The sequence below is a fragment of the Musa acuminata genome, chromosome BXJ1-4 (genome assembly GCF_036884655.1).
Source record: "Musa acuminata AAA Group cultivar baxijiao chromosome BXJ1-4, Cavendish_Baxijiao_AAA, whole genome shotgun sequence".
NCBI classification, from domain to species: domain Eukaryota; kingdom Viridiplantae; phylum Streptophyta; class Magnoliopsida; order Zingiberales; family Musaceae; genus Musa; species Musa acuminata.
The window spans coordinates 10,683,251-10,699,286 of record NC_088330.1 but is presented as its reverse complement, the minus strand read 5'-3'; the positions used below and the strand labels follow the sequence as shown (position 1 = coordinate 10,699,286).

General features: G+C 39.7%; 2 protein-coding genes across 4 annotated transcripts; both read right to left on the bottom strand.

The window, feature by feature from the left end:
• Nucleotides 1-218: 218 nt before the first annotated feature.
• On the bottom strand, nt 219-8,653 carry LOC135648404 (protein kinase and PP2C-like domain-containing protein). Of its 3 annotated transcripts, XM_065166064.1 has the most exons (14): nt 7,649-8,650; nt 7,357-7,564; nt 5,929-6,665; nt 5,714-5,834; nt 5,461-5,627; nt 4,789-4,856; nt 4,476-4,699; nt 4,113-4,164; nt 3,311-3,836; nt 3,168-3,237; nt 2,875-3,094; nt 2,624-2,728; nt 2,321-2,416; nt 219-805 (listed from the first exon to the last, which is right to left on the bottom strand). In XM_065166064.1, exons 3-14 carry the CDS (start codon nt 6,098-6,100, stop codon nt 611-613), a joined length of 2,016 nt encoding a protein of 671 aa, XP_065022136.1. In that variant the 5' UTR covers nt 6,101-6,665; nt 7,357-7,564; nt 7,649-8,650; the 3' UTR covers nt 219-610. The 3 variants fall into 3 exon arrangements, 1 of the variants encoding a protein (XP_065022136.1); XR_010500955.1 differs by lacking the exon at nt 219-805 and having other exon boundaries at nt 2,358-2,416; nt 2,624-2,765; nt 7,649-8,653; XR_010500956.1 differs by lacking the exon at nt 219-805 and having other exon boundaries at nt 2,379-2,416; nt 2,624-2,714; nt 7,649-8,653.
• Nucleotides 8,654-13,491: 4,838 nt separating this feature from the next.
• Nucleotides 13,492-15,120, bottom strand: LOC135672072 (pentatricopeptide repeat-containing protein At4g21065-like). Its single transcript, XM_065180526.1, has one exon. The coding sequence runs from the start codon at nt 15,118-15,120 to the stop codon at nt 13,492-13,494; it is 1,629 nt and encodes a 542-aa protein (XP_065036598.1).
• Between the last annotated feature and the right edge of the window lie 916 nt (nt 15,121-16,036).

Genomic DNA, 16,036 nt, shown 5'->3' with positions numbered 1-16,036 from the left:
AGGCGCTCACATCAATCAGCCTTAGCAAGAAGGCCACGCAGGGAGATGTAGAAGCAGCAGAGAAACAAGTACAGGTCAGGTATCTCTTATTGACTTGATATAAATGCACATCGACACCAAGACATGGATCGCCAAGTTTTCTCTGAAGCAACATCAAGATCACAGTTTTGTTTTGTATGTCCAGAACAACAAATCAAGATCACAGTTCTTTCTCAAAATAGCCATGGAGTAACAATTTTTCTCCATATGCAATCCCTTATGGGGTTGAACAGTAATGAAGAGTAAAAAATGTTAAGGAGTATCAAATAATTTTACATAAAACCACATCAATAGTAGCCTACTTCAGAGCAAAAAAGGAATCAAGAAAGGTCAAGACAATCACTATTTCCTTCAGACACTTTCCTCCTTGTCTGGCTCTATTGAAATCTACAACTAGTAAAGAATCGAGTAAAAACAATGCAGCTAAGAACGTGAATTGCAATTGCGTGTGTACGGTATGACTCCTCCAAAGCTAGTGACTTCTCCTGGCTGTGATGGTATCTTTGCTGCCACATTCATCGGCCACCAAGACGAAGCACAATCGCATGCGCAACATATGGCTCCTCGCACGCTAATAAATTCTCTCGGCAGTTGAGACTGGACGAAGGAAAACAACAATGACCGTGATGTTGTCTTTGCTGCCACGTGCAGCAGCTTCGGTGGCCAGCCTCTTCGAACACATTGACGGCTCCTTGACAGTGTCTTTAATGATGGACACCACCTCCTCGTTGCTTATTACGTCCCAGAGTCCATCACTAGCCAGCACCTGCAAAGGCCACATGAAAGTGGTCAGCAATTTAGTTCTCCATCATAATCTACATCTTTCTACAACACTATATTCTGGTGCTTACACATTTTTTTGCCAAACAGATGTAGTAAACATATTTACAGGTCTCATGGACTTATGATTACCCATTGACACATATAAGTATTCTTCAGACTGTAATTTTCTTCATTCTGTTAATATTCCAGAAGACTCCAATCTATTCTGCAGTAAACAAATCCTTGCAAATCTTATCATAAAATAACTTATTTCATAATTCTGTTACAAAGGTCTGCACTATAATTTTGCAGTCATTAATTGTCATAGTAAGTTGAACTAGTTGATGGGTGGTTGGAAACATGTAAATCCACCAATAGCACTCTGTTTGCCATGAGAATATTAGATAGATAGATGACGTGCATGCATGGATGTAATTGTAGTGGCCACAGAAAGAAAAGCATATCTGAGGTCGATGATCAAAACGTAGGCCTCTGTGACCTAATCAATAGTCAACACATATGGAATGAAGACGACTTGTGGAATCTGGGGACAACAGAATCTTCATTAAAATGCATACGTAGCCTAACTTATGAAATTATATCTGTGCATAAGCTATCCAAGGAAAAAAAAAGATCAACATAGGGTCTGCAGCTAATCAAACTATTTTGTCTTCTTCTTGGCCCCAATAAATCCAATTTGATCGGGGCCTCCATAGATTATTCATAAAATCCAAAATCACTTGTGGAAGAATCACATTCCAACATGGCAGTTACCAACATACAAGAGCCCACTGACCAAATGACAGATGCAGCAACCAATTTCAGGATGAAGAAAACAAAATTTTGTAAACAAACTCATTAGCCAATCTATTACAGGATTACTTCAGATGATAGATGAAAACTGCAGAAGGTAAAGCTTAATTTAGCCAATCTTTAATGCACATTTTGAAGAATTGAATGAATTGGTCGTCAACCAAAACTTTCACAGCAATTTGAGGTCCACCATACAGCATAATGCCAGTTGAGAAAGATACTTGCAGTAATCGATAAATATCAATGAAATTCATATCTGATATGAGATATCAACATTCTGAGGATGGGTGTGTCAAAATATCTAACCAAGCAAGTTCAAGTGAATCTAAACTGTCACTGGGCATGTTGGACGAGTCATTATTCTTGGAAGCTCATGTATACAGGGAGCAGGAGCAATCCTGCAAAACTGCTCCTTGGGAGAAGAGTCCATATGAAGGTTAAGATCACATGTACTAGGAGCAGTAGCATTCATTAAGTTCTCAACATAAATGACAAGAAAAGAAAAAAATCATGAATATAGCTGCCATGCTTACCTTCATCTCTATTTGAGTTAAGCAAACCCAAATTTATCATTACAAGGCCAGCAGATATGACTATCACATAGTATATATGTATTTAAGAGAAAATCATACAGCATATAAATGAGGAAGCAACGTAAAGGTAGCCTTGCTTAAAACTCATAACTTAGTAGCCATCCAAAACTTACCAGGAAGTCATCATCTGCCGAAATACAAGTAACAATTATCTCAGGATTCGCTGTTACTGCAGGCTTTAGATCATCATCACCAATTGATCGTGTAACCTGACAAGAGGAAGTTATTAAAATTAAATTTGATAATGGAAAAGAGATACATCAGCTATATAAGATAATTAATTTGTATGTTGGCTCAACCGATGAGACACTCAAATATGTAAGCATGTTATAATTTCACTTTTTCGGCAGATCAACCTATGTAACACAATTCCAGAGAAACAGCAACGTATCCAGAAACTGAAGGAAATAATGCACCTGAAGTGCAGCTGGTCCAACCCTCCATGTATCTACTTGCCATTTCACTTCGACACCTTCTCCCATGACACGCATTCTTTCCTCAGGACAGCTTGCAACATGATCCTACCAATATCAGTAAGGCATGATAACTGATGTTGCTCTGGAAACAAAAAATCTGAGTATACTATAATTGCAATTTGTTATTCTGATCTCCATTTTTCAGGAAAATTATTTAAATAACTAAAGTAGACTTATGTCATGTTTCACACCTTACTCATTGGAAATGGCCTGCCTGAACGACTTATAATTGCCCGACAATCACCAGCATTTGCAACAAAAATTTTGTTCCCCACTATTAGTGCTGTAACTGCCGTGCAACCAGGATGCCAATCTTTCTGAGTAATTCTTCTCGAGTTACAGTGCAACACTAGCTCATCCCTGAATGCTAAGTCCGTCTTTAGAAAAGCTTCAATAAGTGAATCTGCAGGACTGCAATTGATCTAGTAATTAAATGACAGCAAAGAGAACAAAACTTTAGAATAAGTATGCAACAGAAAGAAACCTGCATATATAATCAGAATTCCGTAGGAATCCTGGCAGTGCTCTAGAAGAAAATTCAGCAGCTGCTGCACCTGTACGTGTCAGAGTTTTAGTTAATAGTCTCTGTTTTCACAATACGAAAAAGGAATAGAATCAATTTAGCACCTCGATGACCATCAAAGATTCCAAAAGCATGAACATCCTTCTCATTGCACAGGTGTGGAAGCATGAAATGTGCATCTTCCATTTTCTCCCTTCTTCCACATGTTGCAAATGATCCCCAAGACAAAACTGGCTTGTACTGTAGAGAATCATGAACAGAACTAGACCAGGATGTAATATTTGATTTTTCAGCAAGTGCTTTCTTGGCTACTTCTTCTCCACGAGATAACCAATTCAAATCTTCTTGAATATATTTGAGGTCATCGTTGCTGTCTTGACATTGATCATTGGGAGTAAATAATGGTAAACTAGATATGTCTCTATGCTTCATGAGTGAGTACAATTCCTTGACTATATCATCAAAAGAAGGCCTATTCAAAGGATTTTGATCCCAAGACCTTTCAATAAGAGATAATAGACTTGGCGGAGCACCAGATTCAGGGTTAGCGAGAGCAGGCCGCAAACCACTGGAAACAACTGCTGCTGTAAGTTGTTGTTCGGTGTAGCTCATTTCAAGCACTGTGTGGGCCTAAGAGAATGGTGGTTATGCTATTAAATCATTATCAGTGATCATTCTGAAAAAATTAAAACTCAAGCCATGAACTTAAATACTGATATGAGTGGAATATGTTTATGACATAACTTAAAAAAATAACCACCTAGCAACATGAGATAAAGAATGTAATGAAGCTTAGAAGTAACTGGATTATATTATTGTTATCATAATAACTGTCTGCCCACTTGCACATTTTAGCTTCACTTATATGGAAATATTAAGATATGACATCAAAAGTTTCAACAGTACCTGGGCTTCTGCTCGTAGATCTGTGTAAGGAACAACTCCAGCAAGAAGCTCACTGCAGAAGGTTACAGAAGAATCATAACACTGACAGCTCATGCACAAAATAACAAAGCCAAATTGTTAAATACTTATGGAAACTGTAGCAGCACAAAATGTCCATGCAAAAATTCATAATTATGCTACAGATTGTCTTAATTAAACATGAAAAATTAATAAACTAGATATCGATTAATATAATTATTGATATCATAATAGGATATGTAAATAACAGGAAGCTTTTTTTCGAACATGTAACATACTTTACAAATACTTAAATTGAACAGGCATGATAGTTAATACATGAATGCATAAATATGACTGTCTTACTTGATAGATACTGCAAAACTGTATACATCTGATTTCTCTGTGTGAATATCCTTCCTTAGAATTTCTGGCGCCATATAGATGAGAGTTCCCACCATGTTCCTTTTGTGAAATCCACCGGTAGGCTTGCCAGTTGATCTCCAATTCTCAACTGATACATGTTTAAGATCCTTTTTATATGTGGCCAAACCAAAATCAGCTAGGTGTGGATAAAGGTTCCTGTCAAGCTGCACCATGGACCAGCTAGAGGATTATATTGGCTTAAGGTTACACGTCATTCAAGATGATGAAAAGAAGAGAGAATAGAGATGTTTACAAGAATATTTGCAGGTTTAACATCTCTATGTACAATTCCAAGGCTGTGTAGGTATTGAAGAGCTTTTGCTGAAAAAGGAAACGAAAATGCATACAGAGTCAACAAGAGGTTAAAAAAGGTACCCTGGGAAAAACATAATAATGGGCCAAAAGAAGTGCAGTGGTTTCCCTTCCAACTCAAATTAAGTGATGTCCGTTACAACTCAAATTGAGTATTTGGTCAATCCTTCACATAAGTCCAGATTAACAATGCACTGCTTGGGACAAACTAGTTATGGACATCCATGGAAAATACTTGTTACCCTAATGTGTTTTTTTTGTGTGCACGTGTATGTGTGAAGCACATAAAAAAAAATGTAATTAACCCAAGATCACAAATATTTACAGCATAAACATGAAAGCAAGCACGTCTAAAAAAAATTAGATTACATTATGCATTTTCTGAAAGGAAATCTTTAGGCAGGCGAAACAAAGCATTGCAAGAAGTAGATAACATCGGATCAGTGCTAGGATCTGAGCCAACAGTTGACGACCTTATCTGCGGTGTTTCATTCTGAAAAGGCTAGGAACAGAACTACGTGGTACAGAAACCTTTCTAGCCCTAATTAACGAAACATAACGAGGACAAAGTAAAATCAGCAGTCAAGAACCAAGATCCAGAGCGGATGCGCACCTAGGTCATAAGCGATGGCGATCACTTGATCAACGCTAGGGCTCCACTCCTCGACATGCAACTTCTCGGCCACGCTCCTCGATTCGTAGTGCTCGAAGAAGAGCAGGTAGTTGGGCGGCCTGGCGTTCGCCGCCACCAACTTCGCTAGCCCCGGGTGATCCAGCTTACTTCACCCAGTACAACAATTACAAAAAAAAAATCAAAAATAAGAATCAAAACCACGCGAAAAGACAAATCTTGGGCATGCACGGACCAGAGGAGCTGGAGTTGGCGGTGGAAACGGTCGATGTCGTCGGCGGTGGAGAGGACGGGTTTCTTGGCGGCGACCCTGGTTCCATCGTGGAGCCTCGCCTCGTAGACGGTGCTCTCGGCACCTTTGGATTCCCGGAATCGAGATCGATCGATCAATTCACGAACGCAAGGGGGAAAAAAGAAGACGAGGATTAGCAGTATCAAGTATAGACTTACCTTTGGCGATGGGGGAGAGGAGGGAGAACGAGGAGGCTGGGAGGTGGAGGGGGATGGAGGAGCTGCTGCAGCAGCCACGGAAGCAGGTGTTCGTGTTCGCCTCCGCCATCTCCACCACCACCATCTCTCTCTCTCTCTCTCTCTCTCTCTTGACTCGTGCGAGTACCAGCATTATATATGTTCTAGCTGGGCCCCACGGGCCCAACTCCGCGGGACCCAAAAGGCCGGCGTTGTGGGATCCAAAGCTCAACGTGGCTGAAGCCTAGCCATTGGATCCTGTGGCTTCCTGAAAATATTCTTGGATGGACCAGGTCCACCAGATCAACCAATCCTGGTCTAATCCGACGGTCATAATATTTTTGGAGGCATATATATATATATATATATATATATATATATATATATAAACTAATGCATGCAATAATTTTAATTATGCAGTAGATGTTGAATGGGAAAACAAGTAGTTTCATGTGGGAGAAAGGATCAGACAGAGATATCTTCCAAGCCACTATTATATTCCACATGCCTTCATGTCCTCACAAAGCCTTGGCCTTCAAGCTCTTCATCGAGTCTTTTTACCTTTGGTGTATGATGGATTCATAACATATTATATTGAACAGCCAAGTATGCATGATGGCCAAGGTTAAGAAACTTACCTGTCTTTAGGAGTGTTGATCCATGAAATCTATGGGAACATCTTTCTTTTCATTAATCCTCTGTTTCTCACATAGTTTGTCCTGCGAGCAAGAGTGAACTGTGTAAAATGGCTCCAAAGCAATGAATGTGTGAAATGGTTCAAAGAGTAATTTAAAGCAAAGACATTACTACAACCTCCATGAAATGATCATACATCACCAACAATGTCAACAGTATTAAAGAATATTTAATCTTATGGTCTAGAGTTGTGCTCTGAATGATTCTTTCAGAGGGAAGGATATACCAGATGCCGCTTTGAGGGTGCCTCTCTTTAATGTCAGTCGTTTTTACATGTTTTCCTCTTTAAAATGCAGTAGATGAAAGGAAAGGCACTAATGGGAATCAACACAACCAATAAATGGAAAAGATTTGCCTATGTTTTAGCTGTAAGCAAGCAGATGGACAGATGGAAGGGGAGCTCTTGTTTGCTACCATAAGATCATTCATGTAAGTGTTGAGCATATATGAGGACAGACATATGCACCAAACCATATGTGGAGTTACAAAACTAAAGACAAAACTGATTAATGGGTCTTTCATGCAAGATGGCCACTTGATGATCCATTTCATTTATTATCTCCCATAGTAACAATCCAAAATTTTATTTTAGACCTACTCTTGGCTGAAAGCACATGGATTTGACCAATAAATTTGAGCCATAAAATCAAGCTATAGACTACAAGAATCCAAGTGCTAAGAAAAAAATAAAGAAAAAGAATCCAATAGGTTTACCTGTCACTGGCATCATTGGGTAAGCAGATAGATATGTGTGAACATCAAATTTTGATTCACGTCTAAAATACCATCTGCACTTGCAGATGGAATAATTGAGCTAACCTGCAGCCTGATGCTACATTGTTCGAGCTCATCTTGCAGCGGCATTAATCTCAGTGGAATCCAAGATAAGTCCAAAGAAATCATCAATTCATTAGCTGCAAAGCTGGTTTTCAAAACTAATTTAAAGAAGAGGCTATTGTGAATGTTCTTTTCTGATAGATTCTAGATGTGTTTTGAGTGGTAGTACCTGGAGAACGTAGAAAACTTTTCCCAAGTGAAAACCTAAGAGAAGATGAAATAAGATTTTTGCCAAGTCCTGCACTTGGCATGTTGCTTGAAATCCCATCTCTGACCTTCAAATGAATTGGAGAATCCCCTCAACTACTACACAAAAGATTCCAAGGGCCCGGCCCTTCTTTGTTCTTTTTTAGCAAATCTTTCTTGTCAGCTTTTTCTTTCTTTGTTTTTTCTTCCCTTTGATCCAGCTTCTTCTATAAATTCCACCCCTCTGCTCGGCTCCAATTCCCTTCCTCCTCTTCTTCTTCCTAGCTTAAGCTTTCAGGAAGTTCTGCTGCTTTCTTCTTCTCTAGCCTTCTTTCCCCATCTTGCCCTGCTTCTAGTGGCCTTCTCTCAAGATTTTTCTTGGTCAACAACTGCACACTGTGTTCTTGCTGCTGTCCCTCGTCTCGGTGGGAAAGGTTACTCTTTTGCTTCCTGTTCTTGTGATCCTTTCTGCTGTTGTTTGTTGGGGAAACTCTGCCAAAATTTTCTCTATAGATTCTGATTCTGGATCCAAAACCTCATCAAAATCTGGCCTTTGCTCGATCTTCCGTGTAAAAATACCACCTTGCTGCTGAAATCTCTTGGTTCAAGGACCTTAAGTTTACGTGCTCAAAACTCCTGTGGTAACTTTTCACATGCAGCATCTGTTTCTCTTGATATTTCTGATCTATGTCGGCTATCATAAGTGAGATCCTTCTCTCTGGGTTTATGATAAGTTCCACTCTTAGGCGCAGGACCCATCTCGTTCAGTCCTTCTCTGTTGTCTTCCTCTACTGGTTCTATGTGTTCTCATGAACTTGTTCCCTGAGTCCTTTACTGAGAATTAATCTCGCTATATACATATACCGTTCAGCTATATTTCCAGCCAAGATATAGTCTTTCCTGAAGCACTAGCATTAAAATAGACTACTTGAAGAACTCAAATTTTACCTGAAAAGACCATAGCTTTCATGGCTTCTCCCTGTGGAACTTCTTCTGGATCCAGCCTGCTCCAAAACTCAGGCTCCGAACAGGATCTGCAGGCAGTGATAAACCAGAAGCAAAAGAGAATGACATCGAACCGCGAATCTGCAAGGCGGTCGAGGATAAGGAAGCAGAAGCACTTCGATGATCTGACAGCACAGTTGAACCAGCTGAGAAAGGAGAACAGCCAGATCCTGACATCCTTGACCCTCACCACACACCATTACTTAGCTGTTGAGGCTGACAACTCTGTCCTCAGGACTCAGATGGTGGAGCTCAGCAGCAGGCTGCAGTCTCTTGACGAGATCCTTCAATGCTTGAATGGAAACAACCCCATCAGCAATGGCCTTTCTGTGACAGCCCTCAGATCAATGATAGCTTCAGCAATCCATGCAACTTCACTTACATGAACCAGCCCATCATGGCTTCAGCAGACATGTTCCCAGACAGACAGAGAAGTCACAAATGCCGTAAAAGGGAGGCTGTTGTCTGCGAATGGTGCTATCAGTGCTTTGTCAATGAGTTGGTCTCTATCCATCTTCCTGTCATGTTGTAGTTCTCATGTTCAGGTGCAGAAGGTGAACAGCCCAGAGTGGTATGAAGAACATGACTTTGTCTGAATGCCATGAAGAGTGTCACATGCTGGCTTCTGTATGGTCTATTTTCTGCATCTGCATCAAGAATCATGGTTAGGTAATCTATTTATTTAAAATATAATAAACAGTTCATGTTGATCCAAACTGCTCTCTCTCTCTCTCTCTCTCTATACAATGACATTATTAGAACTGATCAATAACTCCACTGTGTGGGAAACAGTTCAAGAGTCAGAGTGATTGAAAGATATACTGACTGACTGGCAACATGTGGAGTATAAAAATAATTTGGATAGTTTGGTCCATGACAAAAGCATGACGGGTCTTCATGTTTGTTTGAACTTTGAATACATACTATAAAAGAGAGTAGACATCTTAATCAGTGAGCTACAAGAAATATAATATAAGGAATCATTGTTGCTGATGTCTGCCCTTTCCTTTTTCTACTTGGACTTTGCTGGCTGGCCACACTAATGACTGCTCATGAGAAAAACAAGTTGAACATGTTGATACGGTGGATTTCTATTTGATCTGTCCGTGTTGCATACATTTTCTGGGTTGGAATCTGCTGAAGCAAGCAACCATATGAGCACAGTGAATACATCAGTGGTATCCAATAGTTCTAGTGCTTTCACCTGAGGAATTTTCAATTACCGATATCTTTGGATTCAGATTTTTGACATTGTTGCTTGAGGGCAAGAATCAATGATTGAATCTGTAAAGTAATTTTCACTCTAGGGAAATATATTAGCAATCAAAAGACTGTAGATGGTAAAGGAGTTGAAAAATATATCACCACCTGAAGCCAAGTTCTAAGGGTATTGAAAAATATGATTTCCAGGAAAAATAAAATAAATGCTTAGGCCATGAAGAAAAAACCAAGGGCACAAAATTGACTGCTGCCTTGTTATGATATCAGAAAAAAAAAATGCTTAGGTCATGACAAATGAACCAAAGGCACAAAACTAAGTACTGCCTTCTTATTATTAAAGTTGAGGAAAACCAATCCACACAATCATTTGTCCCCTGTGATTAGTGAACATTTTGAACCAAGTGCTGTTGGCTGACAAAGAAGAAACTCATACAAGAATTACGCATATAAATCTTCGGTACTCGAACTATAGGGAGGAGTTTGAGACACTCACCTTCTGATCTGGGATTAACATCTTGGCACTTGAGTTAGAGCAGAAAGAAATACACTTACGGCTATTCCACATCATCAAAACAGGTTTCCAGTCTGTTTTGGCATCTGAAACATGACATTAACACTCACCTAGAAAATTAAACAAAATAATTCAGGCAGAAATATATTTTCACAGTTCAATTAGAAAACCAGATACTCAGATAATATCTAGGAATTAACCAAGAAAATTTGGAGCTAAACTTGTAAATTTGTCCAGCACCACTCATGCAGAGAAGGATGCATATAGTAGATAACTTCAAAGTTTGACTCGCAAAAAAAAGAGGATGTCTTTCCTCGAAAAACTCAACATATGAACTTAATTCAATAAGTGAAAACAATGAAACATCAGATCTAGGTCATTTTATACTGGAAAAAAATGGAGGATTTCTTTCCTTGAAATCTCAACATGTACTTAATTCACCAAGTGAAAGCAGTGAAACATCTGAGGTCATTTTGTACATGGTTTTCCTATTTGGTCAAAGTATCCACATCGTTTCATATTTTTACAAAATCATGAAAAATAGGACATCAATGGATACAAAAGACTGTTGCTTTCAGTTTTAATCCATTTCCCACGCTAAACATGCACTAATCTATTATCTTATTGAATACCACATGAGCGAAGCACAAGCAAAGCAGATGCACACACTGTCGAAATTAGAATGCATGATTCTGTTTGTATTATAGTTTCAATAAGCCAAATGGGACCTGTAGCAAGCATACATTAATCAGTTGTGATAAACACTGTTGAATAATATAATCTGATGAACATAAAATACTAGACCTGAGAAGTTGCAATTGAAATCGGGTGATTGTCAATCGCTTACAAATCATCTGGGCAATGCTTAATTTTAATTTTGCCATAAAGATGATATTTGCATAACATTCTGTCCAATGGAAATAATGCAGGTTCTGCCATCTTCTGTTCAAAAGTTGTTATGTTTGTACTTGGATTTGCATCTTTGGATGCAAAAAACTCTGGCAAATCCAGTATGCAACAGAAGATCAATATTTTTCCTCCCGAGATAAATTTGCATCAGAAGAATAAAATGCAAATTCTGATACTTCTTCCTTTGTTACATTCCATGGAACTTTTCTATTGCTTGATGATACCTCTTCCTTTGTCATTGCTGATAATGCTTTGCTGAAAAAGAGAACTTTAACGTTTGAAGACAAACAGGTGGGTGAACATGGATGGTGTTTAAAATACAATAAGAAATTAAGAATCTACCCTACATATAAAAGTATGTTGGGATGATGAAATTACCTATCAAGATCTTTATATTGAGATCTGGGTGCATGTCAAGAAATGCTTCAGAATTTTATAGTACAGCTTAAGTAGTGAAAATGTGTACACATCCATTCATGAAAAAAGTTTTTAGGCAGATGCAAGGAAAAATGCAACCTTGGTTAGTGGGCACACTTGGTACCTGTTTGTGAGGGTAGAAATCTTTGGTGACTTCCATCATTAAAAGCTTGATCATGACCATCAAACCACTTGAGCTTGGGGCATGTTTCAATCAAATACTTTGCAACAGAAATCTACAGATAATAGTTAGGCACTGGATCACTTCAAAGACCAATTGAAGACATCAGCGTATGAAAAACCTAATGTGTCATAAGAACAGCACGTGCAATTCATCAGTTGGTGCATGAGGAATGCAAATCCATTTTGCCAACAAACTTGCAAGAACAGCACGTGCATGTTTAAAGAACACTGATATGACCCAATGTTAGTGATGGCAAATTGAGACACCTTCTGAGTCTACAAGTTAGCTTCCAATTTTCTCTCTAACACTGGATAGAAAAATGTCTTCTCATTTGCTTGTGAGACGATGGCATAGAGTAAGTATTTAATTCTCAAGTGGACCACTACATCAATAAGCACAAATGGTCATGGTTATCCATCAATTAGAATAGACACCAGCCAAAGTACAGAAAGAAATATCCAATTGAATGCAGTGATGCTCGTGGGTTCAGGTTATGATTTAAATATAAGACAGTACTATGTCCATCGTCATCTTTGATAGAATGATAAAATTGAAGGTAAATGAGCTTGATATTGCAATTGCAGATGCAGTAAATTTCTTCTAGTTAAAATTGCATGAGCTTCAACAAAATATATCTGACCTTAATGTCAAAAGCACGGATAGAACCCCCCGTTCAGTAAATCTCAGTCCTATCAAGCTGAACTAACAGCCTACAAAATCACCTTTTAAGCATATCATACTGCAAGCACAAGTAATCTATATATGGCTTCAACTAAATCTAGCATCCTACAGTATTATATCGATATTACCTGACCACATTTTAATAATATTTTATGATAATAAGATGTGCATTTGCCTATAGTTCCTCATTGCATTTTCAATTATTGATGCCATCACAAATCCATTTGGTGGGCAAGCTAAAGTTTGCATAAAGTGTTCTGGAATGGAAACTCTCACAACATTGCTATATTTTAAAATGCTACCAGCACACTACTTCCATTACAAACAATTGCTAATAATTGAAAATGTTAGCAGGCAATTTTCATGACATTGATAGTATGGTGACCTATCATTGAAGCCAATCCAAGGCACTCTCTGCCAGAATATTGATACTTGTGCATGCTTACATCTGTAGTTCTTCTTAGCATAAAATTTATAGGTTTTTTTTTTTACTAATTTAATTCTAATTGTCGAGTATATTACAAAAGGAAGTGCTATTCCATCAGAGAGAAGACTCTGAACCATTTATGTGATGTTAATTACCAGGATTATGCAGAATCTATAAAAGGTGAGAAGGATCTCATGTCTTATACCCATCTATATCCATAGCTCTAAGTCATAGTTTCAGGCAACAGAAATATGGCCCCAGCCCTGCATTTGGCCACCGAATCCTGAAGTCTTTTTGGAGCAATCCAATACCCTTTACCAGTGATCCCTGCAACAACTAATGCTGGAGTGGTGGAATAAATAATGGTTATCTCTTTAATTCTAGACCTTAGGAACAATCTTCATCACTATGTGGCAACCCTCACAAGATCTTAGTCTTTCATGATGTTTCTTTTGACCAATATGATACCTTTTACCAGAAATCCCTGCAAGAACAGGAACCATTGACGAAGTGATGGAACCTGATTCTATCCCTAACGGTTATCTCCCGATCATAGACCTTAGAAACAAGCTTCATTACAGTGTGGCAATCCTCACAAGACCTCAAGTTCTTCACAACCAGGATTTTCTCCCCTGGGTTAGTGCTGAGCAACCCAAATGCCACTGCAAGTCTCTCACTATGGTGATGCAGTTGCAAAACTTTCTTATTATCTTCCATATCAAGCAACACCTCAGATGCTTTGGGATGATAACCTTCCAATTTTATTTTCTCCATCATTTCATTGATTTTCTCATATATCTTATGTGCTTCCGGATGCCCGCTATCCCCTGCCTCAAACTCATGTAACACTCCATCAACTTCTATCCTACTATAACCAGGGAGTTTGTTGATATTTTTAGAAGCCATTGACTCCCTAATTCTTGCCTTCTTTCCCCAATCCCCCATAGAAGCATATATGTTACCAATCAGCACGTAGCTTCCACTATCAGTTGTGTTCACCTCAAGCTGCTGCCACTCTGTCATCAGACGCTCTGCTCGGTCATGTTCTCCATGTAACCTTGATGCCCAAATCAGTGTCCTCCACAAAACACTGTCAGGCTCTATTGGCATCCTTCGAAGAAATCCTTCAGCTTCATCTAAATTCCCAGCTCGGGCAAGTAGATCAACCATGCATCCGTAATGCTGAATCTTTGGCCTCAGCCCATACCGATGCATGTAATTATAGATACGATAGCCCTCTGTGACCCACCCTGCACTCCTGCAAGCGCATAGTGCTGCAGTGACAGTCCTCTCGTTAGGCTGCACTCCCACGTCTACCATCTGATGGAACAGGCTGAGAGCATCGTCGCACCTCCCATGGCTTGCAAGTCCAGAAATCATGGCTGTCCATGCGTAAACATCCTTATTGCCCATCTGTTCAAATAGCCTCTCTGCACAGACAATGCAGCCACATTTTGCATACATGTCTATCAGAGACGTTGCAACCTTAGGTTTAGAGTCAAGCCTTGCTTGTACAGTCATCTGATGCACTCGGCGGCCAACGCTCAGAGATCCCACCTCTGCACAAGCTCCGAGTACAGACACGACTGTCACATCATTTGGGGTGACTCCATCGCTCAGCATGGAGTCGAACAAACGAAGTGCATAGAGAGGTCGGTTCACCTCGGCGGCTCCCCCGATCATGGAGGTCCAAGAGACGACGTCCCTGTTAGCCATTCCGTCGAATACCTTGGCTGCCTGGTCGACCTGGCCGCAGCTACAATACATGTGGATGAGGGAATTCTGCACGTGGCGATCGGCTTTAAAGCCGCACTTGTGGGCCAGGGCGTGGAGCTGCCGGCCCTCGGAGGCGGCGCAGCGACGGGCGCAGGAGGCGAGGAGGAACGTGACAGTGAAGTGGTCGGGGAGGGGGGCGTGTTGTTGGAGGTGGAGGAAGAAGAGGAGGGCATCTCGGGGCCGCTCGGACCGGGCGTAAGCTCGGACGACGGCGTTGGTGGCGAAGGAGTGTCCAGGGGAAGAGTAATGGTGGTGACTGTTCCTGGTTTTGATGATTAGAGCATGGAGCTGCATTGCATGGCCGAGAGAGTAGACGTCTGCCATGATGTTGCAGCAATTGTGGCGGCGGCGGCAGCGGCAACCAGCAGCAGCAGCGACGGTGGCGGGAGTACTGAGAAGAGCTGCTTGTTTCGACACGAAGAAGTGAACACCACAATTGCTAAAGAGCTCGAGAATACTAATATTTTGGATATATATTTTAGGCTAAATGTATCGAATTGGAGGATATATATATATATATATATATATATATATATATATATATATATATATATATATATATATATATATATATATATATATACACACACACTTGTTATAGTTAAATTATGATAATTAACTAAAATATAATCATTTATCTTATTTTTAAAATAATAATTTTTTTTTTCATATAAGCTTATACAAACAATGTAGATATATGATATTGAGATTTCATTGTATTACCTTTTGGGCAAATTCTTAAAATTTTTTATTTTAAAAAAAAATTGGTAAAGCATCTCTTCTTTCGTAAAAAGATAATTTTCTATCTGCTTCCACTGCCTCGATGCCCCGCTAACCATTGCTTTTACTACGTACTGTTACCCTCGCCTCGTCTCCCTTCTCCAATAATATGCCCCAATCCAATTTCAACACAACAGTGTTATCCATGAAAAAGGTATCGAGGATTTGTTTCCTGATCGTTGTCTCCACAATGATTGAAGAGGGTAAAGGATGACCATTGAGAATCACTAGCGGCAAAGCAAGGGATCTAGGGGAGAGATAAACTAGGGGAAGGTGAGGGGCAAAGGTGATGCATGCTAATTGGAGGCCTTTTAATCAGTTGGGGTTGGGGCAGGTGATGAGGGAGGAGTGAGGAAGGGAGAGGAGACAACAGGTGATAGGAAGGATGAGCAACGAAAATGAGGGAGACGAGAAGGACGATGAGAAGAAGAAGAAAGAGAGGGGAAGAGAAAGGGGGAGG